At 34.4% G+C, this 26,766-nt stretch overlaps 1 protein-coding gene across 6 annotated transcripts in view; it reads left to right on the top strand.

Annotated features, from left to right (window-relative positions):
* KLC1 (kinesin light chain 1) overlaps window positions 1-22,394 on the top strand; it is a 45,101-nt gene extending 22,707 nt beyond the window's left edge. The window contains exons 5-16 of one of the 6 annotated variants that reach the window (XM_062576976.1): window positions 1,410-1,635; window positions 1,801-1,888; window positions 2,611-2,712; window positions 3,395-3,568; window positions 3,731-3,830; window positions 4,716-4,765; window positions 4,853-4,920; window positions 6,512-6,620; window positions 9,899-10,060; window positions 15,457-15,587; window positions 20,347-20,413; window positions 21,769-22,394. In XM_062576976.1, coding sequence (XP_062432960.1) covers window positions 1,410-1,635; window positions 1,801-1,888; window positions 2,611-2,712; window positions 3,395-3,568; window positions 3,731-3,830; window positions 4,716-4,765; window positions 4,853-4,920; window positions 6,512-6,620; window positions 9,899-10,060; window positions 15,457-15,587; window positions 20,347-20,413; window positions 21,769-21,834 — 1,343 coding nt within the window. In that variant the 3' untranslated portion in view covers window positions 21,835-22,394. The other 5 variants (XM_062576977.1, XM_062576978.1, XM_062576979.1 and 2 more) reach the window with 5 other exon arrangements.
* The last annotated feature ends 4,372 nt before the right edge of the window (window positions 22,395-26,766 follow it).

Raw genomic sequence — 26,766 nt, forward strand, 5'->3', positions numbered from 1 at the left:
GCAGGTTTCACTGTGAAATCTTTCTCATATAATCCTTTGTCTTGCTAAGATTATCTTCCTTAGTTTATTACTCATTCTAGAAGCATTGCCTTCAAATTAGAAGGACTGGTGAATATGGATAGAGTAAAGCTTGAGTTAGCAATCATGTAGCATGGTTGAAGGAAGCCATATATAGACTTTGTTTATTAAATTGTGGTGCTTTTCTTGTGAGTGTAAAGCACAATGTGTTGATATTGTAGTGTATATTCAATATGCTAGTAGTATAAGGATTCTTAGTTGACAAATGGCTAAACAAAATTGTCTGAAGAGCCCCTTCTTGGTAATCATCAGTCTTGAATTTCCTTCTTAGACACACATAAGATATAGTCTTGATAGCTTGATAGTGAAGACCAGCAATGGAAGGAAGACATAAAGAGGTTATAATAGCTTAATGTTGATCATGAACTCCATCTTGAGCTCATCGTGGCTTCCAAAGAATTTCATGGTGGGAAATCTGAATGACAGAGCTGTCTTTACAGTGATTTACCTAATTCTGCTCTACAAAAGAGAAGAGTGTCACTTCAGTGACAGTAATTTCTTTGACTTCCAGGAAAAATACACAAGTATGGAAGTGCTTTGGGAGGCAGTTGATTGTGGGCATAGATTTGGAATTATATGATTCCACTAATGTAGGGCTCCCACTTGCTTTGGGAGTGTTTTTTGCTTAATAGAAAGGAGAGAAGAAAGTCAGGATCACCACTGGAGGTGTTGGCTAGAATTTAATGGAACTGAGCAGTTTAGGCGCTGCAGTAAAAAATGTGGCTAAACCTGAGGATTAGTAAGTACAAGCAAAAGGCTGACACTGGCTTTTCTCTTCTAACTGTTATTCATGGTATCCAAAGTGTTTTAATCCTTTATGTGACAACCTTGAGTATTTCTTGGAAGGTATGGCAAACAAAAGGAAACAAAAAAAGAAAGTGTAAATTTAGAGAAGGAGAATAAAGGAAAAAGAACAGATCAGTTCAGCTTTTCTGCAGGTATTTGGCTTCTCTGTGTTCCTTTCCATAGAGAATCTTGGATATTTGTAAATGTAAAATTATGATAAGAGATTTGTTAATAGTTTGCTGAAATAGAATAGGTTTCTACTTTCTTCATCTATTTTTTACATTTGGTCCTTTGAGCTAATAGAAGTGTGAAATATTAATGGTGTCTTTATTCATTCAGCAAGGATAGAATATGAAAAATAAAACTGTTATCTTTTCACTGTTGCTGTTCAAGAGAGCATAACTGTTGTGAAGTGTATTCTAATACGAATGACTGATATTGAGGAAATTTAGCCATTCTCTTTCTATGTCATTGAGCAGTAATGTTAGATGTTTTCCAATTATGGTAATCTCTTTAAACAACTTAGTCTTGTGTATTTCTTCCAGTTCAACAACAGCATAGCAGTGCAGCTGCTGCTGCCCAGCAAGGTGGCTATGAAATTCCAGCAAGATTAAGGACCCTTCATAATCTTGTTATCCAGTATGCTTCCCAAGGTAGATACGAAGTTGCTGTACCACTTTGTAAACAAGCTCTTGAAGATCTGGAGAAGACTTCAGGTCATGATCATCCGGATGTTGCCACTATGTTAAACATACTTGCTTTGGTATACAGGTTTGTATCCTGATGTAGGTGTATATCAGTTATACAAACAGCTAATATTTGGCTATAACCTCTTAATGTTCAGACTAATATTTTTTGATGGTTATATTATTTTGTCAATCCTTATTTTTTATGACTTTCTGAATCCTCAGTATTAATTAAGACTTTAAAATTTAGGGACCAGAATAAATACAAAGATGCAGCAAACCTCCTGAATGATGCCTTGGCTATCCGTGAGAAGACTCTGGGCAAAGATCATCCAGCGGTTTGTATACATGCAATGTCATATTTTTAATTTTGTTTTTTTTCACTGAAATCTTTTGAACTCATTCTAATATTAAACTCAACAGGAAAGTTTTTAAGACCTGGCTTATCTCTAAACAGTACAGGTAGGAGGCCACAATGTAACATTTCATTCTATTTTAAATATTTAAAATGCCTTTTGAGCATTATTTTCAATTCTATTTCACCACAAATGACTTGCCCTTGATTTTGGATCAGATTGCATGGATTTTCTATGGGAAATTAATGTGAAGAAATATTTTAATTTGTTCACTCAAATCAGTTCAGTAAATTCAGATTAAAGGTGTATGTCTGATTTGTTTTACTCCTGCTTTTAAATGAGGCATAATTCAAATCAAGCTTTTGTACTCAGTTTTTGAAATTAATGTAGTATCTCATTTCATCTGTGATGAAGTGGGGCAAATCTGCGTATAGATTTGAGAAGTAACTTTGAGAGAAGAAAGTAAAAAGAAAATGTATGTGCTTTATGACATTGTTCAAATGAAGTAAAAGTATTACATACCTTTTTTCATGCTTTGTTTACATATGTATATACACTTTTTTTCCCTCTTCACTTGCTTACTTCAAGAGGTTTGCCTTGTGCATGGACAATTTGAAAACATCAGTGCATTGCAGATGTATTCATTTGTCACGTTTCTGTATCAGCAAATTTCAGTGTAATTAATACTTCTCTGCTGTTGGCAGGTGGCAGCAACTCTAAACAACCTTGCAGTGCTTTATGGTAAACGTGGAAAGTACAAGGAAGCTGAACCTTTGTGTAAGAGAGCTCTGGAAATCAGAGAAAAGGTATGAGAAAAAATGTAGCACTTTTGTATGGATGGTTTTTTTTTGGTGGAATATTTTGTGTAGGGTGTGTGTGTGTGGTGGGTGAGTGTGATGTATTTTGGTTGGGTAGATCTACTAGAGCAACCACAGAGTTAGCAATGGCATAGTAGTAATAGATGAAGTGCAAAACAATATTAAATTCACATACTCTCAGAGAGATTTTTGAGAACTCTGGGTATATTTTAAATTCTGAAGCCTGTAATAAATTTACTTCTCCACCTTTTTTTTCTTTTTTTTTTTTCTTCACTGACAGTTGGTTGACAGGTAGTCTTTCTTTTGTCAAGGTCATTGGAATAGAAAAGAAACATCATTAAAAATTTTGAAGTCAATTATTCTAGTTATGTGGATATGTTCTAATGTTCTAGCCCATGTGACTGAATGTTTGTATCTTCAAGCCTTTTCATATAATATATTGTACATAATGTAATTATATTGCTGAAGTTATTCTTGTTTTGAATTGTTCTGCAACACTGTGAATTTATAATTGATTTGAATAATTTGCATACTTTATATATGCAAGGTTTACTTTCATCATTCTTCTGTTGAAATTTAAGAGAATGAAAAATTAAAGGGTATAACCTGATGCATTTTTAAATCCTGATATGATAACTAGAGGATCTTTTCATATTCATTTCATTTTCAGGTCTTGGGGAAAGATCACCCTGATGTCGCCAAACAACTAAATAATCTGGCTTTACTGTGCCAGAACCAGGGTAAATATGAAGAGGTAGAATACTACTATCAGAGGGCACTGGAGATTTACCAAACTAAGCTGGGACCAGATGATCCAAATGTTGCAAAAACAAAAAATAACCTGGTAAGATATTTTTTAAGTAAATCTAAGAAAAAGTAAACTTTTTTTCTGGTGAAATGAAGTGTATGTACCTTTGTTCAACATTTAATGTATTTATTGCTTATCAAAATTAAGCAGTGTGCTGATATCTTTTTTTTTGGGGGGGGGGGTTATTTTTGTTTTTAGGCATCCTGCTATCTAAAACAGGGCAAATTTAAGCAAGCAGAAACTTTATACAAAGAGATTCTTACTCGTGCTCATGAACGGGAATTTGGTTCTGTAGATGGTAAGAAACTTAATCCCTAGAATGAATGTATGTTTCATTTTTGTAATAGTTCTGAAAATCTGTAGGAGATTAATTGTATCATGATTAAAATTGTCTGTTTGAGGCAGATCTAGAAGTTGAAATTATAGATGCATTAAAGTACTGCAAAACTTACCATAAGAAAGAATTTACATGCAGCAATAATATTTAATTCAAAATGAAAGATCTTCATATAGGTAGAATACTTAGTGAGTTTATGTTTTACAGATTGTGTTTCTGATTCATTTATTATATGCTTAAGAGAAATTCCAAATTTTGTATTCTTGTAGAGGCAGAAAAATGTTTGTCATTTTATAGTCACAGAAATAAATCAGTACAGGATTCTTGATGACATTATAGATACCTTGTTAAAATGATCCACTGAGTCATCCGTTAATAAACCAAAGCATGGGGGGAAAAAAACCCTTAAATTGTAAATTACATTCTGTAAGTCAAATGCATTTCATCAACTGTAAATCAGTGAAGAATTTTCACTGTACTTCATGACAGTAGTGTATGCACCATTCAGCAAATGTCAAAACAGTCATTATGATAAAAGAAATAAATGTATGTTTTCGAGCAAATAACTAGGTGCATGACAAATTGACAGTATATCCTTACATCGAAGCTTCTAAGTAACTCTATTTCTAATTTCTGAAAAGACAAGACAATACTGTAAAACTACCAAAGATGAAGAGTATATTTTATTTATCTACTGCTGCTTTTTGTCGTATGGATAGTAACTTCTTTTGGTGGTAGTGGCATTATAAATCTGTGGTTCTCAGCTGTATTTTATAAGGATGAAAATCAAACAGTGAATATTTTTCAGATTTATAGCATAAAATATTTTCTCCTATGTTTCATCAGATGAAAATAAACCTATTTGGATGCATGCTGAAGAAAGGGAAGAATGCAAAGTAAGGCCATTTATAGTAAAACTTTTGGAGGAGCTTTTACTATTTAAGTTGCAGATTAGTTATTTTCCCTTGTTGCTTTTGTTTTAGGGAAAGCAAAAAGATGGCACATCTTTCGGAGAATATGGTGGTTGGTACAAAGCTTGCAAAGTTGATAGGTGAGTATTTCCTTTACGGGAATTTGACCACAAGGCAACCACAATATCCTAAAATGCAAGATTAAAACATATTTAAAAGTTAAGCCAAACCAACAAGTGGCTTATGGCTACAAAACCTACAGTATTAGAAGTTCAGACCCAAGACTGGCTTTCAGGAAGCCATTATAGAATCATAGAATGGTAAGGTTGGAAGGGACCTCTGGAGATCATCTAGTCCAACCCTCAGCGTAGCCCATACAGGGATTGAACCCGCAACCTTGACATTAGCAGCACCACGCTCTAACCATTAGTAGTTTCCAAGTCCTGAGGCTGCTTTTAGTCTAGGCCAGTTATATCTAGTGGGTGACATAAAAATTCACCAAAAATTGGCCAAGAACTGTTCTGTTCTTGGCAATTCTTCATGTGGAGGTATAGGTCACCTTTCATTTTTTTTAAATTGTTGCTTGGCGTATGCCTTCTTCCCCATTATGCTCTAGCAAAACCTCTGGAGAAGGCCAGAAGCCGAAAGGAGACTGTGCAAATAGCTTAGCCTTTCTAGCTGGCCCAAGAAAACAAAGTTAAACTGCCACACTTCTGCATTATTGGAGTTCTGAGAGCTTGAAGAATGTTGTTTTGTTTGAATGAAAAGGTGTATCTTAAAACTTGAAGGAGGGAAACAAGCACTTCTGTTAGCATCATGCTTGGCAAAACATCCTTTGTACATTTTAATTTTGTTCCTTAACTGCCTTTCTTCCTGTGCAGGTGGTACAATGATAGAAAAAACCCTGCACCTAGTACTGACCCTGTTTATTGATTTTTTTTTTTTTTCTTTAGTGTTTGTATTGTTACATTTTCAACAAGCAACAGAGGCTTTGCATTGTTCAAATCTGCCCTTTTTTTCCCCCATCCTGAACTCTGGGTACTGTATGTTTGGTTGGTTTGCTTTTTGTGTACCAGCTCATTCTAGTGCATGAGGAAATCTTTTCTCTGATGCTGCTGGAAGAAAACTTCTAGCAACAATATTGTGACTGAGCTAATTCTCAGTTTGTCATTGAATCAAAAATGTCTTTTTGGAATACAAGACTTGTTAATGGAGTGTCCCATTTTTTTTCCTCTATTTCATTGTTCAAATCTAGTTTGAATGCATAGAAACTGAAAATAGTTACTAAGTAAAGGCTAAGGAAAGGAATTGTTAATTTATTTTGTGACTAATGCTATAGTAACAGTCACTGTTTGAACTGACAGGTGTATTTTCTGGAAGCTTTGCAATTATTCAGCTTGACACATTCAGTTTGAGTTATATTTTCACCACTGGGAACTGCATCTGAAAAGCACAAGGATGTAGCTCTTCAGTTTTCTGTTGAATGGCTCTAGAGGCTAGTTATGAACATTGGGTTTCAGGGCTGCTGGCTAATCGTAGTGTGAACTGTCAATGCGCTTTGAAAAAGGTTAATAGGTTTTTAGTGTATCTTGTGCTAGTACTGTGTACTTCAGAAGAGAATTGCATAATAATGAAGATTATGATGATGGATATTAGATTCATTTAAGTTTTTATTAGTTTATAAGTTGAGAAGAATTTAATGTCTCTGTGTATATACTTATTTTTAAATAGTCCAACAGTAACAACTACCTTAAAGAACCTTGGGGCACTTTATAGACGGCAAGGCAAATTTGAAGCTGCTGAAACGTTAGAAGAGGCAGCAATGCGATCTCGTAAACAGGCAAGTATGAAAGTTCCCCTTAATGATGTTTCTGCTAGTGGTCATCCATATTTTCAACTAAATTTTGTTTATAATGCATGTAAGATGCTCTTAGTTGTACAGTATGAGGTGCCTTTTTTTCCTTTAACATGCGTTCTGAGTTGTACAGAACCAGCTTATTACCTTTCTTACCAAAAAAACCTTAAATTTCAGTCTGAACTGTTAATGAAATGCTACCATCTTTATCCTTGTAAAATGGTTAATTGCTAGCGCAATGGCATCAAGTACTCAGGGCATGAATCAAAATGGGGGTGAAATTATGCAAAACAGAAGAGCATAAAATGCTCTCTCTGTCAGCATTCCTCAGCTGAGTAAGTGTCCTGGGAGAGCTACTGTAGCTAAGGGAAAATGGAGAGCATCTGTTGATTTAAACCCCTCTTGCCAGTAATACTGCCAGTAACATCTGAGATGTACTATTAATAAGGAGCTCACAGTCTCACAGATGTTCTGGATTTGCATATGACTGATTGCGACTAGCGTAGGCTGCTAGGTCCTACTCCCAAAAGAACGTTAGAAATTTATCGGTTGCTGTTTCTGTTTTGCAGACTGATGTGGTAAGTGTTACTCTTTGAGGGGGACTGTTCCAGTTCTTCTAATGTGGAGAAGTCCTGTGCTGTCTCTGCATTCTCAAACCTTTGTTTTCAAGTAACCCTTTCTTGCTGTCTTAGAACGTGGGAAAAAGATTTCTTTCTTACCCTTTTGGGTGATTTGGTGTATGATGCCTTTTATAAAGGTATGTGAGATTGGACCGCAAACGAGGCTGATCAGTCAGTTTAAAATGGAAAGAAAAGGAAGAAAATGTAAATGAATAAAACCCAAAACTTGTAAAGTTCAATTTCTAGTTTTCTTTTTCTGTTTTTTATGGGAATGGAGGTAATTTTATTTAAGAAGTGGCTTCTTAATGTTTCCATGTAAAATTCTAATTGTAAATTGAAGTAAGCTGGTTGAGAATGGGTCCACAGAAAATGATGGGGCACATCTTTATAGATAATGACTATTTTATTTATTTATTTAAAGTGACACAGAGTTGTATTTTAAAGAATGATTCTGCAACATTTGTTGCTAGTGCAGAAGCAGGCTCCCAGAAAGCTGTTAGGAAAATTCTTCAGCAAGGAAAATTCAAGTGTGTGGGGGGGGGGTAGTTGATACAGTCACTTTTTTTTTTTTTTTTTTAACTGAGAAGTATTTTCACGTTTTTTTCTGAAAGTTCATTTTTGATGCTTCTGTCATTCAAATGTGTTTTGAAAATAAGAAATGTGCTTTGCACCTTAAATAAAATCTTTGCTTTGTTTCTCAATTTGGTTCTTAGTTTTGCTGTTATCACTACACAGTGTAATTTTAATAAGAGTAAATACAACTAGGATAAATTGGCATAATAGTAATGACAAGACTGGTAGAAAACTCACTAGTAGTTATGTTCATCTACTTAAAAAAATCTTTTTAAGTTTTTGCTATAAAGCTTTTAACTAATTATTTGGAATTCAAGCTGGGAGGATATTGCTCATGGAGAAGTTTCTTTGAATCCCTGTTAAATCGGCCGTCTCTTGGCTTGTCTACCTTTTGAAAAATTATTCCTTGTCTTCACGTGCTGTAGAGCCTGCTGGAGGCTTGCTGCTGCTACTTAATTTTTATTAAACATGCCTCACATTTGGCATAATACACCACTAATACTGTTATACCATAGCATGTCACATTACACAAAGAGATAGATTTGGACATGTCGGGATTAACGCTGTCTTATTAGCAGTGTCTTTCTTCTATAAGTGATTACAAGACAAACAGAGTTAGTACACTTCCCCTTTTGAGCTAAAAGCAAAGAGCTACTGCTGTCCCCAGGCTTGGGGAAGCATCAGTCCTCCCCAGGCCTGTTGTCCCTTGTGCATGGTTTGTTTGCTTTTGCTACTGGGGTATGTATGGTAGATTTTTACAAACTAGAGGAATTCTTCCTGGTTGGTTTGATTCTGTCCTGAAAGATGAAGGACGAAGTGCTTTTCCTCATCCCTTTGGCTTTTTAGCACGTGAGGTAAATGAGAGAGGATAGCTTTGGAACAGAGCCTAGGGTCCATGTGTGGTATTTCTCCTCTTAAGTGTCTATTTGAAAAACATGTTATGCTTTTCATGTTCTGCATTGCTAAAGGGACTGGGAATAAAGCCTGAGTTTACACTTCTTTACTCTCTGAGTTTCAGCCTCTTTCCTGTCCCATTTGTCCCTGAGGAAATGAATATACAGGACCGTTATGTGTTGGTTTTACTTCTTTCATGTAGAATTCACTAGCAAGACTGCTCTTCTCTTCAGCTAGTGGAAAGCAGCTCTAAGGGGTCTAAGAACCTGTTTTCTCCATGTCACTAAAACAACAGCCTTCATTCTTTCTTGTGTGGTTGCTTTACATTTAGATGTGTATGTTGGGATCTCTTCCTGTCAACAAATAAAGTTTACGATGTAGTTCATTTACGTTGTGCGCATTTTAATAATAAACAAATGATAAACATGATTTGAGCTTTGTTATTTTCCAGTTATTTCTAGTTTCTGTGTTAATGATTTTTGCATTAATCATTAATGCAAGGTTTTCATCTAAGATATTTTAGCAGTGTAAGATATTTAAAGGATTATTTGGTAATTGATAGGCATTCTTTAACAGAATTGGACGTTTTGTATCAACCATATATCTAGTCTGTTCTGTTGAGCCTGCTTTCTACTTGATTTCCTTCTGAAAGATAAATTACATTACTGTGCTCTGTCATGTGTCAGTATTTTCTGAATTTCAGTTTCAGAACTGAAACAGAGCTGTGAATAAATGATTAGGTATTCAGACACCTGCAATTTTCCTTACAAAGGTGGGTAAATATTACACCATTTGATAGGTGGGAGAACTGAGACTTGCATTGTCACTTGGTGACCTAAAAATGGCTTAAATATTAAGCTAGTGGCCAAAGGACTTCAGGTAAGTGACATGCACGTCATAAGCCTTTGACAAGCAACAGACTTGGGAAAAGAATGCCAAGACACTGAGTTCTGAAGGCTCCTAGCACCCTAGAAGCTCTTCTGGACTGTCCAGGTCCTTCATGCCACATTGGTGCATGTAAAAGGTAGTTCACTTTGCCTCTGCATTGAAGGTAGAGTCAGGGTGATGGAGTTATATTTGACTGACTGTGCCAATACAGTTTTTTTTGTACGTATTGTAGATCAAAATACAGTTTCTAATAAAATAAAACCTTTTCCCATTTTATTTGTTTCTCAGGGTCTTGACAATGTTCATAAACAGAGAGTTGCTGAAGTGCTGAATGACCCTGAGAGCATAGAGAAAAGGCGCAGCCGAGAAAGCCTCAATGTTGATGTGGTAAAGTACGAGAGTGGTCCTGATGGAGGCGAGGAAGTGAGTATGAGCGTAGAATGGAATGGGGTAAGTACAGTACACAGTTGAAGAAAATAGTGTAGATAAATTATCACCATGAAAAACGTGGTTGTCCATTCACCAGCTTATTGTTTCTTCAGTATTTTCTTGTTTGATCTACTTTATATTTTGTAGTTTTGTGGAACAATTAAGGAATAAATAAAATGATCATGCTTTTTATAAGATCTTATATATTTATATATTTTTAAATTTTAAAACATCCTTCCTGTTGTCCTAAATGGTAAAATTTGTTCATGAATTCTGAGCAGTGGTATTTAACTCTGATATGTTTAATGCTGATTGAGTGTCCTGGTTATGGTCTGGTGTATAATTGCTTATCATTGGTTTCTTTTTACTGGTAGAAGTATTCTGGCAATTAACTTACTTTTGCTTTGTCCTTTTGATATCATATTTGCCCACAGTTTAAATGTTTCTTTAAAAACACTGCAGCTACATCTGTTGGAATAGCAAAGAACACTTGCTCTGAAGATGCATTAGTATGTTTGTGGTTTTAAAGTAAATAATCAGTCTAAAATAATTTCAGTCGCCTCACCCAACTTGCTAGAGGAAACAACCTATCTTTTCAAGCTGATCTACAGTCTATTTTAGTATGCAGTGCCATTGCATAAGAACATGTTAGTAGATTCACATTTCTAAAGTGAAATGTTATTATCACTTTCCCACATTAAAACTTGACTAGAGAGTCAGCACTTACTCTCAGTTGTGATCTCTGGCTTGAATGTCTGGCATTGACTGTCATAAAGTAAAAACACACATATAATATGATTAAACATGCATTTTTTTTAACCCGTTATTTTACTTTATTTGAAACACAGTGGAAGCTTTCACTTATTTATCTGGTTTATTTAGTTGTTTGCTTCTGTCACCAACTTTCCCATGCTTTATCCCATTGCCAGCAATGGGATATATGTTGCACTGTAAACTAACTCTCAGCTGTAGTTCTGCTTAAAATACTCTTTAGATTATAAAAATGGTATGTTTGCCTTCTGTTACTCTTTGGGAGGGGAAGTAGCCTACTTTGCAGTAAAGAATGTTCTGAGGTTTCATTTCTGATGAAATAGCTATTATTTTAGCCACTTGTGACAAAGTTTAGAATTCCAAAGAAATCCTTGATTAAAAACTTAACACTGGTCAATTTTAGTGGAGAATGTTCTTTTCATCTTTGCTTTTGTCTCTTTCTAATTGTTTTCTTGGCATTGGTGTCTTCAGTGCCAAGACAGTCAATCAGCATGTATTGTGAATAATACTGCATCATTAATAAACCCAAAGTAAGGTTGGATAACTCCTTTTAATTCTAATTTTGCCCATTCAGCATTAGAACTGTGTACTGTACTCCTCCCTTTATTTCTGCTGTACTTTGCATGACTATGTGTTCTAAATGGATAAAACTTTTCATTATTGACATTAATTAAACAAGCATGCAGGTTTTGGATTGAAAACGCCTTCTGGAAAAATAATAGACAGTATTTCTAGGTCAATATTTGAATGAAACTCAATGATAAAATTGGTCTGAAAAACAAATTTTTGACCCCTTAAGGCAGTCTAACACTTTTTTTTTTAAAGAGCATGTTAAAGTGGCATTGCTTTATTCTCGTTTTCAAGATTTACAGTTACTATTCTTTTCCTCTTTAGAGAAGTTTTGTATTACATGTTCTACATAAAGTGGGCAACTCTCTCTCCCTCCACCCTGCTAGTGTTTCTATCTCACTGCTGTTCTTCCCTGTACTTTTTATTGTGTAGATATACCCTCTTGTGTTTCCTCCAGACAAAATTTCTGATTCATACAGTATGGTAGAATTTTTATCAGGTAGTTTCTTCTGTCTGCAAAGCCTGAAGAAAGGCCTGCCTTTTCCATTTAAATTCTGAAGTGTTGAAGCTGACTTATGATCCTGGCTGTCAGAGAGAATAGGTAGAGATGTAGAACAACAAATTTCCTTGAAAAATTTTTGCTAGAAGAGCATATTTTAATTAAGTGACTTCTGTATGTACCATAATCTCTGTAAGCACTGTACACTTTGTAATGACTTACACTCTTACAAAAAGAGCTAAAATACTTGTTGAAGTAGGTATGTTATTAATTAGTAAAACGGGCATTCTAACTGAGGCTGGTAGTGCCGGTTACATGTTTCTTATAAAATCCATCTCTTAAAGTTAACAGAATATACTTCCAAATGCAAATAAATACTTTGTCTTAAAAATTGAAGTTAGAAATTTGGAAAATTGCCCTTGTAAATATTTTAGATTGTTATTTACCTTGAGATTTTTATCCCCTTTCATGTTTTTATATAAAAAATGACAATGAGTATATGTAATGGGTGTGTGGGGTGGGGTCTGCCAGTTTGAAGATGGTTTTAAAAAAAAAAACCTACTTCATATGGAGAGGCTTACATTTATGTAACGTTTGTAGGGTGAGTAAATATCTTTTATTATTCTAACCCATAAACTTCTAACAGACAAGCTTTTGGGCACACAAGTCTGTGTTTTTAGGGTGAAATAAAAGCAACAAATTTCAATACCGTGTAACAACTGAGAAGAGTTGCTGTTTGTTTAAGTGTCAGACAGTGGGGAGGCAATGTAGTTGGTAGCTGCAGAGTAAAGGAAGTGCTGATGGTAGGAAGGGGTTGGGGAAGGTAACAAGGTTATTCTTGTTCCCCGAGTGAAATAAAAATTGGCAATTACAAATTGCAGTTAAAATGCACATCACAGATTTTTGGGGAGTTGTACGCTAGACTTACGGATTTTATTTTATTACTAATATTTTACCTAACTCACGCTTTGAAGATGTTTTATAAATCATGCAATCAGTGTTTAACTTGGAAGTCTGGTACTTTTATATCAGATTTGAAGACAAAATGCCCAAAGATTGTCTACTTTTTCTGAATGTGCTAGTTTGTATAGTAAAAGTCATAGTCAATACCTACCAAATGCCTATGTTCATTGGACTGTTACGACTACAATGGTACCATTGGTTTAATACCGTAAGTAATAATTAGACTTTTTGTTGAGGTAATAATTAGAGTTCAGACTTCAGTGTAATGTAACTCCACTTTTAAAAATGTAAACAAGGTATGCAGTTTAGTTTGAAACATAAATACCCTTTGGTTAGATTTTAAATCATCAAATCAGTGGTAGCAAGGCATTTTGCAAGTTCAAGGAGTTTTAATTACTGTTCATTCCAATTGCTACAGGTAAAGGTTCTCAAAACTGAGATCTTAGAGAATCAGTAACAATCTCTGTACTTTCACTGAGAATGGGAAGTTTGTAAACTAAACTACAGCCAATTTCTATGGATGGCTTCTTTTAGCTGCCTGACTGCACTAGAGAAAGTAGAAAAGCTTCCGTATGGATTTTATATATATATATGTGTGTGTGTATGTGTATATATATATATATATATATATATACATATGCATATATATGTGAGTGTGTGTGTGTTTTAAATATTCATGAGATTGAATTGACACGTACATGGATGCTGTTTCCTTAAAGGAACAAATAGAATTTTGTCTGGAGGTCTTGTTCTTCTTACACTTTTTGTTAGTAAAAAAAATTTCTGACAGAAGTTAAAGCTGAAATGAATGCATCTTGCTCTGTTCCTTTCTTCTGTTTTTCTTTTTTCCCCTCTTTTATTTTTACTTTTATGATAGGGATCTGAAAAAAATCATTTCCTCATATACAAAATATATTCGTAGTATTAATGTTCTCCCTTGTTTAAAATGTTCTGTATTTTGTAGAAATTCTGGTTTAAGAATGCACAGCATCTTTCATGCTGTTTTGTATTTTGCATATTAGTGAAATAGGCTGAACTACATAAATATATCTTATGGCAATTGCAATAGCCTGCACTGTGTATTTAAGTGCAATCCAAATACTTTTTCTGTAAAAATGTTTTGAACATGACCTAGAAATACTGTAAACATAATTGTTCAAAATAGAAAACTGTTGAATTTTTCCCAACAGTTTCATTCAGTTTTTCTCTCTCCATTTCTGTCTGACAGGCCTAGATGCCTTTTGTGATTCTTATACTGTCTCCTGCATGACGGGCGTGCACCATCTTCAAGCTTTAACTTCTCTCTTCAGTACTGACTGCTGTGTTTTAGCAAATCCCTTAAGATCCTTGTCAGAGCTACACTTCCTTGTAAACTGGCCATTCCTTCAGTGCTGGTGTCTTCTTTTTTGGGGGGTTTCTATTTCTGTACATGTGTAGCTTTGCCAGATATGTATCTAGTCATACAAAATGTTACTACAACCATATGCTGTGTAATACATAGGTTAAAAAAGTAATAATGAACTTTATAAGTAGCTGTTCACTACAGGGTAAAAAAGGTAGTTAAAAGTATCACACAAGGTATTATTGAAATGGCATGATGTGATCTTTACAGGAGAAAAAACAAAACAAAACAAAAAACATAAACGTAAGGCATGTTCTTCAAGTGCTTTAAAATGTATTTAAGAGACCTGTTACGTGGTTAACATCACTATGGAACTCTGGATGTCTTCACTTACGATTATTCTAAAGTAGCATTGCTGTTTAGTCTTTGTGTGAAATTTTGGCAATTATGCTTTTCTCTACTAACTTGGTGTTCAGTGATTTGTGTATTTGTCTTTCTAACTTCTAATAAACCCACTCCAACTCAGGTGTCTGTCTCTGTCTGCTTAGTAGTACTTTACTTTCTCCTTTTACAATTCTTCCTTTCATAATCACCTAGGATTTCTTTAAGTAGCAAGTGGTCACTTCTAATCTTACTAAACTGTTTTAAGAGTAAAAAATTATTTAAATACAATTGTAATTAGATGGAAATTTCTTTGATCAGTACAGCAGCGTAAAACACGAACGCAGAGTACAAAAAATTGTTGTTTTGCCATGTTTTACATTGAGTAGTGAAAGGTAAATGATAAAAGGAATTTAACTATATGTTTTTCTGATCAGAAAATATTTTTAAAAAAACCTTAGGATTGAACAAATATGTTTTCAGATAACGCAGATGTTTAGCCGAAATAAAACAGTTTTGTTCTTAGACTGTGATGGAATGCTTTTGCTTGGGGCTCATACCTGTTAAGCTTGGTGCACTCATGAGAAAGGTAACATGGTGATGGTGAATTGTTTCACATACTGTGGGCTTTTTTTATTACGCATTATGGCTTGAGCATGCCTTCACATTTCTGAAATCTTTGCTGCAGTTTCACAGAAGCAATGTTTTTGTTAAAATAGCAGCAATCCTCTTGGTAAAATTATATCCATATGGTATTTTTGTGTTTAGATAATTGTGCCAAGTCTTTATCAATAGCAGTAAAAAATATTTTGCTCTGCTAAACGTTTTTCACCCAGGCTTGAGGGAGGGCAACAAACTCTTGCAGTTTCACATTTCTTCAATGTTTTTCAGGATGGCACTGGATCTTTAAAGCGCAGTGGTTCCTTTAGCAAACTTCGGGCTTCCATTAGACGCAGCAGTGAGAAGCTGGTTAGGAAGCTGAAGGGCGGCAGTTCACGAGACAGTGAACCAAAGAATCCAGGGTAATTATTATCTGTTCGTAGCTGTGCTAGTTTGCTCTCGTTCTTTGCCCCCACTGCAGCCTAGCGCGGTACCTGGGGTGGTGGTTTCTTCTCTGCCGAGCTATTTGTGTACATCACATAGAATTCTATTAAACAAGAGACTTAAAGAAAATAATTTCTTAACTGTATGATGGAAGTTCTTTTAACATCTGAGGAATTATATTTGCTTTTAAGAATTGACGCAATTGACTCCATTTTTAGCAGCACGTTTTTCTTCCTGCTGTTCTTTAAGAATAAAAAAGGTCTTGTAGTATTCATAAATGTTAATAAACAACAAAATTCTCCTTTTTACACAGGAGTAAAATGTAATAAATTGCATTTACATTTACAATAAAAGTTTGAATACAGTAAACCCAGTAAATAACTAACCTCCTTGATATAGCTTAATTTGTGTGCTGCTGTGAGCAAAAGAGGTTTACTGGCTTGAGCCCTTCTTATATTCTAATATGGGAAAATGCAGATTTCATAGAGCAGAGGAAAACCTTGAAAAGCTTCAGACTGATTATGCATACTTAGTTATATTTGGGCCTCTGAAGTCAGTGGCAAAAATTCTATTTTCATGAGTCAGACTTCTCACCCTGTCCTTCTCATCATGTGATTACAGATTTGAATATATGTCATATTCCTAAGATGTGCGGGGGAAAAAAAAACCAAACTAAAACAAAAATCATCATTTATTGGTCGCATTAGACAAGTTGAAACACTGAACTGTGGTACTCTTTCAGAATTTCACTTGATTTTTTTTTTTTTTTTAACAGCATAACCACTGTCATTTTTGCTGTTTCTTTTTTTCCTCACTATGGAAAACTGAAACTCATTTAGTTGACAAAAAGCTGTTTCACAATGAGAATTTGAACTTGTGTTTTGAAGCAATTAAATTAGAGAACTTAGATTAACTTCTGATGGAGTGAATGGATTTATACAGTAAATGACGATAATAGTAACATCTGAGGCAGTGATATGGAGGCAGGTTCTTAGTGTGTTTTGTTAGCACTGCAGTGAAATTTTACCATACTGTGGTACTTTTTTATGTGGTTGTAAAACATCATATACAACCACAATATGTATAAATATTTGTGATTACTCTTCAGACTTTCCAGCTCTCTTCTTCAAATACCGATTTCAACTTTAGCCTGATCTGATTTTTAAAATTAAGTTTACTCTTTTCTGCCAGATACATTGTTGAATGGACTGTATCAAATTCATGGTCAAAACTCACTTTGATATATAATTAAAACCTACCTCTGAGGTGGTAGATTGGGAATAAGCTGTGAAGAAAATGTAAGCAGAAGTTAAGAAAATATGAAAATGTAGAATATTCTAGGGAAAATGAGCAAACAGAAGTCAAACTGGAACAAAAAGGAATTTCCTTCTTCTAGTTTTAAGTATTAGAATTTTATACCTTGTTTTTCTGATTTACTCAGTTCTGTCTAGAGGTCATACAGCATAGTTCAGGAGTATATTCTTGCGTAAACATATGCATATACTGGTAACGGATTTTGCTTTTCCTCTACCATTTTTATGAGATGTAGAAAGGTTTTTTGGCTTCCTGAAAGCCAGCACTATTATATAGAGCTATTATTTTCTGCAAGTAAAGTAACTACATGATTATAGATGTAGAAAACTATACTTACATATATTTGAAGACATTTGACTTTGCAGAGGCCTGTAAAACTGCTCTGGTTGTTTATTGTCTGTACTTTTGTAGTGTTACTTGAACAGTATAGACGTAATTTACCCACATTAATTACAGTGTGGCATCTGTAGCACCATATAATGATACTTACTCAAATGAAGGTATTAATGTGAAACAAATGTGAAAAAATACCAATATCATTCTTGCTTTCCCTTGCTGACAAAAAGTTATTGTGGGTTTCTTGGAGTGATTAATTGGAGGTAAATTCAGTAGTTACTTTGGTAAAAATTATTTGCAACTCATGAGCTTCTTCTCAGAAATAATTATTTTATATGTCATTGTAGTTTTCAAAGAATAGTTCATTCTTAAAACTTGCAGTAAGAGGGCTGTATTAGCAGGCTTTTATGTAGATACATTTGTTAAGTGTACAAGACAATAAATATTACCATCTCTGTCTTTGTAAAATACAGACACTTGATTAATTCTAAACATATTTATTTAGCAGTTAATAAAAACAATTAATATTATTGGTATTAAACATTTACTTTGCAACCCATGAAGGAGTAGTTTATAAGTTGTACATAATGATATTTTGTACATATTGATATTATTTAAAGTCATTCTGATTTAATTTTCTGAACAAACTTCCTAAATGAATTAATACTTTATCTGCTTCTGAGCTGAATAAAAAAGGGGGAGTATTCAGTTTTTATTAAGAAAACCTTTGATTTTAGTGTTTAAAAAGCTGAATACTACAGTACTGACATAGCGTACATAGAAATCATTTTTGATAACAAGTCAACTAGCAGAAGACTTACGTGCCTCCCTTCCTATCAGTATACCTCTACGTTCCCTGCTTCTGTCTCCGAAGACAGCTTTATTTTGAAGTGTATTTATGCCCGTTGCTTATTCTGCACTTGCAGAATTTGACAATGTGGGTATGATTTGAAATGAGACTTAGTCAAATAGAAATACATTAATATCACAGGATGAACAAAAGAGTTTTCATATTGATGCTTGACATGGAAGGTTGAAGAGAATAAAGAGGAAAACTTACCAGTGAAATTTTCTTAAAATGCAAAAGCCCTTTGACAAAGTTAGAATAGATCTCTTAAGAACTCTTCTTCGAACATCCAGTACCTGAAGCTTGATATCAATTTTTTGATAAATCATCTTACTTCAAAATTTCAGTTCTGTAATCAATTAGCTTTGCTTGTGTGGTAGTTAGATTTGATTTCCCACTTCTAAAAAATGTATTACAGAACAGTACAGTTAAGCTTTGTAATAAAAAAAAAAAAAATTCGTTGTTGTTACGCACTTGGAAAAACAACGCGCATTCCTTGCTGTTTCTGCAATCCAGTTTCTAACATAGAGGGAAGTAAAAGTTCATTTGCCAAACTAAACTTCTAAAGTATGTTTTTTGTTTGTTTGTTTGTTTTTTTAAGGGGGTAGTATCACACATGATTTAAAAAAAACTTTTGTTAGCATTTCAAAGACCTAAAAAATTTATGTAAACTTGTATTTATAGATTTGCTGTTTCCCTGGAGTTTTCTCTATAAGCCTTTATGCTTTTTCAAGAAGAGTTGTTTTTTTGTGATGTTTTGTGTTTTACAGAATAACTTACTTTTACTTCCATATATAACCTCTCTTGTACACATTCCTTCAAAAAACAAGAGGTGTATACTGTGCATGATTCATTGCTTCTTTGTTGCTAACACTTATGTTAAATATTTTAAACTGTGTGCATTCTGTCTTCTGAAACATTCACATTAAATGCTAGGGAAGAAATGGAAAGCCCGTGTTACGTAGCTGTTGCCTGCATTCAGTAATGCTTGGGTTCGTTTTTCTGCTAAGGCTTTGCTTTATGAAAACGTTTAAAAGGTGTGCTCAACTTTGACTGTTAGTAGTCTTGCTTCAGTGGAAATAAAGGCAGGTTAATGTCTAATGTGACCTGTATGGATAAACCTTTCCACGTTACTGAAAAGCCCAGGAGACTTCCCAGAGCCCAGTTGCCTGTACAACTGTAGGTAACGATGCAGGATTAGGATCTCATATTGTGAATAGTTCATCAAATGTATATTCAAAGTCCTCATGTAGAAGCCTATAAATCATCAAAGAAAGATAGTGAAAATCATCAGGCAAACCTAGCACTATGTTCTGGGTAGTGTCTGATGTCCTCTACCCCAATGTATCTGTGCATTCATATTATATTCACCGTGGTGAAAGATGCTTAGAACTAATCTTGAATTTCATTATACACACTTTGTAATATTTTAATGTTAAACATTGTTTATGTTTGAGTAAATGTTAGATAAAGTAGCCATTATTAATCCTTATTCTCAAACACTTAATAGGTATTACTGTTATTGCAGTGATAAATTTGATTTATCAATGGTTCCTGTCCAGAGCATTAAATTGATTTTTATTTTTCTCATTTGTTACTTTCAAAACAGTATTCTAGGGTTGCTGTTACCCTGCCTGAAATATAGTACAGCCAAATGCATGACCAAAGTTCATAATAGCAACCATCTTAGCCATCTTGTAGCCCTTTGCCTTGAAATGCTTAAATAAAAGATTTTAAAATGCTGTTTGAAATATAGATTTTGGATTTAGGTAGATGGATGAGGCAAAAAGCACTAATGTTTGTTACAGTTTTTGCATATTAAGTGCTGCCTACATGACGAATTTATTCATGTTTCACAAATTGCTCCTAATCTGTCTGAATGTTTTGGTACTTTTTGTAAGAAGTTGCGTAAACTGAAAATGAGAAAGAGCTAAATACTAAATATACTAAGCCAGTATATTTGTGCTTTAAAAAATGAAATTCTGCTTTGAATTGCAATGAAATCAATTGCATGAAGAGCTAAAAATCCGAGGAGCTTGTAACTTTATATGCAGGTTAGAACCAAGTAGAAAATGTGCACATTTATATAATTTTCTTGAAGATACCCCTCAATCAGATTTGGGGCGTTGTTAAAACTCCCTTAAATACGCATTGATCGTTGTTATACTTGTGTTTTTGAGGTGTTAGTTTTCAGCTATTCTGATTGGTTTGTCCTTGCATGTTCACTGTCCTGGTTGCAGCATGAAGCGTGCCAGTTCTCTGAATGTTCTTAACATGGGTGGCAAGGCTACTGAAGATCACTTGCAAGTAAGAAGCCCTACAATATTCTTGCACAAGTAGATACCATTAGTAGGATTTGGGATAAAAAGAGCATGATAAATAGTAAAACAACAAACTCCTAGTGATTGTTAAGATCCCAGTTCAGTAAGGTGTTTTAAGCAAGTGCTTAAGTCCAGTCAGTAAACAGCAGGTGACTTATATGATGTCAAGCAGACTCTGGCCTGGGACTCTCTAGCTATTAGAATGGATATGAAACGTCTAGAATCTTATGTTCTTGTAAACACCATAATTTAAAAACAAACAAACGAAAAAACTTTTAAAGCTCAGTTATTAAGTATTTTTGACTTGAGCAGCTTTATTGGATTTACTGGAAAGGGCCCAGTCATCTTAACTGCTGTCTATTCCCAAATTCCCTTTAAATGCAACTCCCCCCTTTTTTTTCCCGAGGCTGTTCAGGAATAGTCTCTAGAAATTTGTCTGATCTGTTATGCTTCTGCTAAAATACAAACCTTTTATTTTGCCTAACTGTACATGGTGTGCCCAATTTGCTACTTCTCATTACCTGTTTTTTACCTAACAAGTCACTCTTTTGTGTATTGTCAAGATAAGCTAGTCATGTTTTATGTTCTAAACAGTGTTGTGCATTTTACTAACACAGTAGCAGCAACTAATTTTAGGGAGAGTCAACTGCTTCAGTACTAACAGAACTGTATATGGGGATCTTCATCACTGTTTGCACTAAAGCAGTAAGAAATCCCAAATGCTGTGACTCTTATTTTACTGTTGAGTGGCATAAAGGTGTCTTAACTATATTACCTCTACTGAGTGTATTGCAGAATTTTCTATGGTATGAAATGTGTGCAAAATTTTGCTTAGAGTGAACTTAAGCTAAAAAAAAAAATCCACCAGGGCAAAGCATAATTCTTCATAGCAACAGTGCTAAGATTTCAAATTACCATGTCCTAGGTGCCATTAAAATGGATTCTCAATGTATAATTGATGTTACTTCCAAGAGAGGTATTTATTATGTGTATAGACGGATATTAAAATTAGTAATCATTTTTTGTAAACCTCATAGTTCACTCACTGTGGACAGTCTTGTCATTTGCCACAGATGGGCAGTTACACTTGCGGTAAGATTTGTGTTAGGAGTGTAAAGAGTGTGTGTATTGAGATCTGTTGAGTATTGAGTGGGAAGTGGGGAAGTTTTTGGATAGATTTCATCAGGATATGGGAAAAATGTCCCTTTATCCACCACGAATAATCAAGGCCAGTTTTCTGTATTTCTTCAGATTTGTTTCTACCTTCTTTTAAAAATTAGTATTTTGTATATGTTTGCTTGAACTATTTGGATAACTGCGTATTTTTTTTCCTTCATACAGGAACGAAATAATTGTTTGACAGACTTGAGAGCTCTGAGTGTCAGTCATACTGATTTGGCGCATTGAGATTCTTGGACAGAAGCTAGCTAAAATTCCTTTGTGAATAAAGAAGCACTGAGACCTTCAAAGCTTTGGTTCTTCATCATTATGTATAGGAACATCTAATTTGTTGATTTTTTGTGGGGGGAGGAGAGGCAATGGACTGCTGTTTTTACTTTTCTAAACAGTGACAATTTTAAATAGAGCATTAGTGAATATTTCGTCTAAAGATAAACTATATAGATAAATATTGCTCATTGCACTGCTCCCATTCATGCTACTTATGTTGATTTGTTTAATAGATCTGAATATTACAGCAGCCAAAAACTTGTAAAAATACAAATGCATTTAAAGCATACCAAAATGCAAAGATGCTTGAAAATGCAGGTAAAATGTGTAGCAGTAAATATATACAGTGCTGGAATGAGAAAAGGATAAATTATGTGCATTACTGTAAAAATTCAGATTCAGTGTACTGTCATGGTGGGGCTTTTCTTTGTACCACTGATTATTTAATGTTAGAGATCTTATCTGGCAAAACAGCACTTAGACATTGGCTTACTTAACCACTAGACTGAGCTACTAAATTTTATATATATATATATATATATATATATATATATATATATATATATATATATATATATATATTAAAAAAAAAGGATGGTTGGAGTTACCTTATATTTAAACAGCATGAATAGCAATACCTGTGACTGCAAATTTGTTATTTGTTGCTATAAGTTTTAGGGCACAATAATCAATGGAAATAGGACCGTTAATGTTGATCAGGACAAATAGAAAATGCTTTGACCTTTATCTTCTGTGGTTGAAGAATACTGAAGCTTCAGACTGCAACTGTCCCGGTTCAGCTGCTGTTGCTGTTAGGGAAACATCAAGCCTCAGGTTGATTCTTTTCTTCCTTGCCCACTGGAATTCACAGTTCCACCCTCGGCGTGCAGAAGGTGCTCCAGCATTTCCTTGTGCCCAAATCCTGCCTTTCTCCGTAACAGCTGACAACAGCAGAAGCAGGTGAAGCAGGCGACTGCACGCTAAAGCCGTTACACTGTGGAGTAGCTGCTGTGCAAAGGACCACTCAGATCTGAGGCCCCCAGTGGAAGCACTAGATGTGGCAAGCAACGTGTTTGACCACAGTATGTTAAATCTACTTACAGTTAATATATATGCTGTTTGTATACAGGACTGCTGCTGGAACTAAGTATGTATGTTTTAAATATTTTATAGACACTAGTATTTCCTTTTGCTTTTCTGTAAAGCTTGTAATTTTGTTCATCTTCTGTAAAAACTCCTATTCATGTGAAGTTGGATGAAAAAGTAAAAAAACCCAAAACCTGTGCATACAAATGTATTTGTGGTCGTAGTTGTGTGGCTAGAAAATGCGAAACAAAATTGACTTTGGGAAGAGCGGGAAATTCATCCAAGGTTAGCACCAACTGAAGGAGAAACGAAAGAACATAAACAAGTTTTAGTGTTTGAATAGGCTGCGAAGAAGTCCTTAGAATTAGTACTTCTTAGAAGTATATGACTTGTTTTGCATCTGGTTTTAAACTGTGTTACAGTAACTGATGCAAAAAGTTGTATATGTAATGCACTTGACTATGTTTACTAGGAGGTACCCTATTAGCATCTCTTTTAAAGAAAGTTGCATATGGTATACCTGCTATAAAGAGTGTTTGGAAACGGTGAGGTATGATGCTGCTAATGTGTAGAAGTTTTTAGCACAGAATAGTGCAATTCATTAATGAATTTGAGCAAAAACAAATTGTTGCTCAGTTTTCTTAATATATACTCATATAATGTAAACTCTGGAGTTTTAATCTTTTATTAAAGAGCTTTTATATATATATATATATATATATTATATATATATATCCTTTTTTTTCTTCCAGTAAAACATGTTATATGTACCCATTGGTGAATTCAGTTCTCTGCATAAAGCCTGATTTAATTAGTTTTGTACAGAGAACTATTCACAGAGTTGCCAAGCCAGGCGGGTATCTCTCCTAGTCGATGGGCAGGCCTGCGGGAAGACTCTGCCACAACTGTTGCTTCGAAGTCTGACTTCCTAAACAGGAAAGCTGGTGTGGACACAGAGCTTGCGTTGGTAATAGGGAATTAGTTAAAAGAAACTGAACAACTTAGTTTTGAACCTTCATCTTTCAAATTTAAAGGGAAATGTTTTTGCAGCCTCTCAAAAAACTGGAACTTTATAAATAGAGATAAAATATTTAACCATGTCAGACTAGACATAAACATTACCTTTCCAAGACTATGGTATGTTGATTGTGATAGGCATTTTTCTCATTGAGGGTTTACAGTAGCTTTTGTAGTTGGTGGCATTACTAGTACTGTGCTTTTTAAAGGGCTTAAGCCCTTATGTAGTGTTTAAGTGTACTGGGAGATGAAGCTAAACTGTTGGCCTAGTGCTTATTAAACAATTCCTGTATTTAAAAGATGGAAAATTTTCAGAGAAGAAATACAAATTTCAAGACTGTTTGCTATTACATAGATGCTCAAGGGTGATGGCCAAATACTTATCAATCTTATGGTCATAACCCAGGGTACTATTTGGAGTTTGAGAGAAACTTTGTAAAATACGAAAACAAATCTAAGGTTAAGCTTCATGATTTAATTCCTCAAACCACAAATTAATTACTGTATGGATGTGGTTTGTATATATTTAAATTTCAGGTGGGCTTCTCAGTTGGCTTTATGTAAGATGGCCTTTCTGAATTCCCTCTGCTCCAGTTGCAGCTAACAGTTTGCATGAAGTGTACAAGTGAAATGGCCAACTGACTTGAATTCCTACATGTCTTCTGTAACAAACTTAATCACGGTTCTGATGAAACATAAAAGACCTTCAGAATTGACAGATCTTGTTAGAGAAGCTGCAGGCCTTGGTAGTAGTAGTTTATTCTTAATCTACAATGTTTTTCTTCATTCGGAATAGTAAGCATCAGCTTTATTAAAAATGTCATGAAGACTTCAGACTAAGCCAGTTCCAGTAGATTCTCTTTCAATTAGCAGTGGCTTGTTTTTCCGCGGTATACTGTCAGCGAGACAGTGTAGGAAGAATCGTGTATGAATTGTTACTGATAGAGGTAGGTGCCTGTTCCCTTTAATCTATCTGGTCATGCACTAGTTTTTAGCAATATTGGCAATACCTGGTTTTGAGTTTAGAGCTTATTAAATATACAGGTGTTATTTTTACAATAATAATTTGCTCCTCTTCTGGAGAAATAACTGAATTAATGCTGTAGCATTTGTGATCATAGAACATAGCAGTTAATGGAATGAAATAACCACTGGACATGACTTTTAGAGTTTTGGGTCTTTTCTTAAAACAAAAAAGCTCCTAAAGCCCTCCTGAATGGTAGTAATTTAAAATGGTTTCAAGCTTGAGAAGTATTTGTGGTTAAATTAAATGGTTTGATTCCAGCAATTTTAGAAAATAGTGTGATTGTGTTGTGAATGTAAAGCAAAAGGGACATGCAGTGCTTCATCTAAAGTGTGTTTACAATACTTGATAGGTTCAAGTTAATTTAGTTTTTGTTATGCAGGTCATATTTTGTCTGAAAGCTGCTAAGAGAGTTGCATTTTTGGTATTAATGTCAGCCTGTATTGAGAGAATAAATGCTAGAAAGCTGTGATGTGAAGTTTACAGTTTTATTGTAATGACTTTACATTATCACAGATACACTTTTATAGAAGTATAGGTATAAATGTTGGCTCTTTTAAAAATTGATTAATTTGAAATAATCAAGCATAGATGCTCAAAATTCCCCTCAAACTGTTTACAACAGACTCACTCTTTTGAATAGTCAAGGTCAGTAGTTTTTTTAAAAAAAGCAGAAGCCCACAACAACAAATGAAGAAAAACACTGTTGTCATCTGGTTGAGTTCAAAAGATCTCAGTGTTTGAGAAAATAAAGATTTATTCTGATAGTGAAGTGGCAAAACGTGTCTATATTCTGTTCTTTGGTTATGGCTGCTTTTAATTAAGAGGGATTTAGGGAATCGTAGCTGAAGGTAATTTAACACTCCAGCTACATCTAAAAGCTCTTCAAGCTGCTCTAGGGCTCTACAGGCATATGCAATGAAGTCAAATAATGAAATATAGTATATGGTTTGGAATAAGTGTAATAAAATGGTTTTAGAACAAGAGCGATTCTTAGGCTCTCTATATTCATCAGATGCATTCAAGTCACAATTCAAGAATAGAAAGTTGAGTCCTCAGTTCCAATTATGTAGAAGTATTTGTTATACTGTAGTGTTTGTAGGCTGTAATATAATTAAACCATGTAGCTTTGGTTCTATGCAATTAGTAACGTTATTTTGCGTTTTCTGAGACGGGGTGAAAACAACCAACCCCAAATCCAACAATAGCAGCAACCATCTTTAGTAATGTTAACTTATCCATCTTGAAAAAAATGATTTTTTTTTAGATAGGTGGATTTCATATTTGTTTAAAAAAAAAATCTTAAACCTTCCACAATCGACATTAAGATGCTGCAGCTTGATCTCCATGTATATTTACTGTTTGTCACAGCTATGGAAAAAACACAATTCTGAGTTTACCTGTTTGTTTTAACCCATTAACTTTGAAAATAAATTTCTGCAAATGCTACTTGTAACCAAATAGTAGTAATTCACAGTGATTCGATCAAGGAACTTGTAATGAGATTAATCTGTTTCATTACATCTGTTTTGTTAATACTTCAGGGGTGTAAATTCTTTGCAGAAAAATAATTTGGTTTTACTACTTACTTTTCAAAAGCAATGTTTCCAGAACTGTATATCATGTTTCTGCTGAAAAAGTCCTTTTTTGACTTCACAGAGTTGTAGATTAATCTAAAGTTGTCTAAAAGTTTCTAAAGTGTCACTTAGCATTCATTTTTGATGCGTAGAAAATAAAGTATTTAAATGGTTTTACAGGATAAA

This window comes from Rhea pennata, chromosome 5 (genome assembly GCF_028389875.1).
Source record: "Rhea pennata isolate bPtePen1 chromosome 5, bPtePen1.pri, whole genome shotgun sequence".
Lineage (NCBI taxonomy): Eukaryota > Metazoa > Chordata > Aves > Rheiformes > Rheidae > Rhea > Rhea pennata.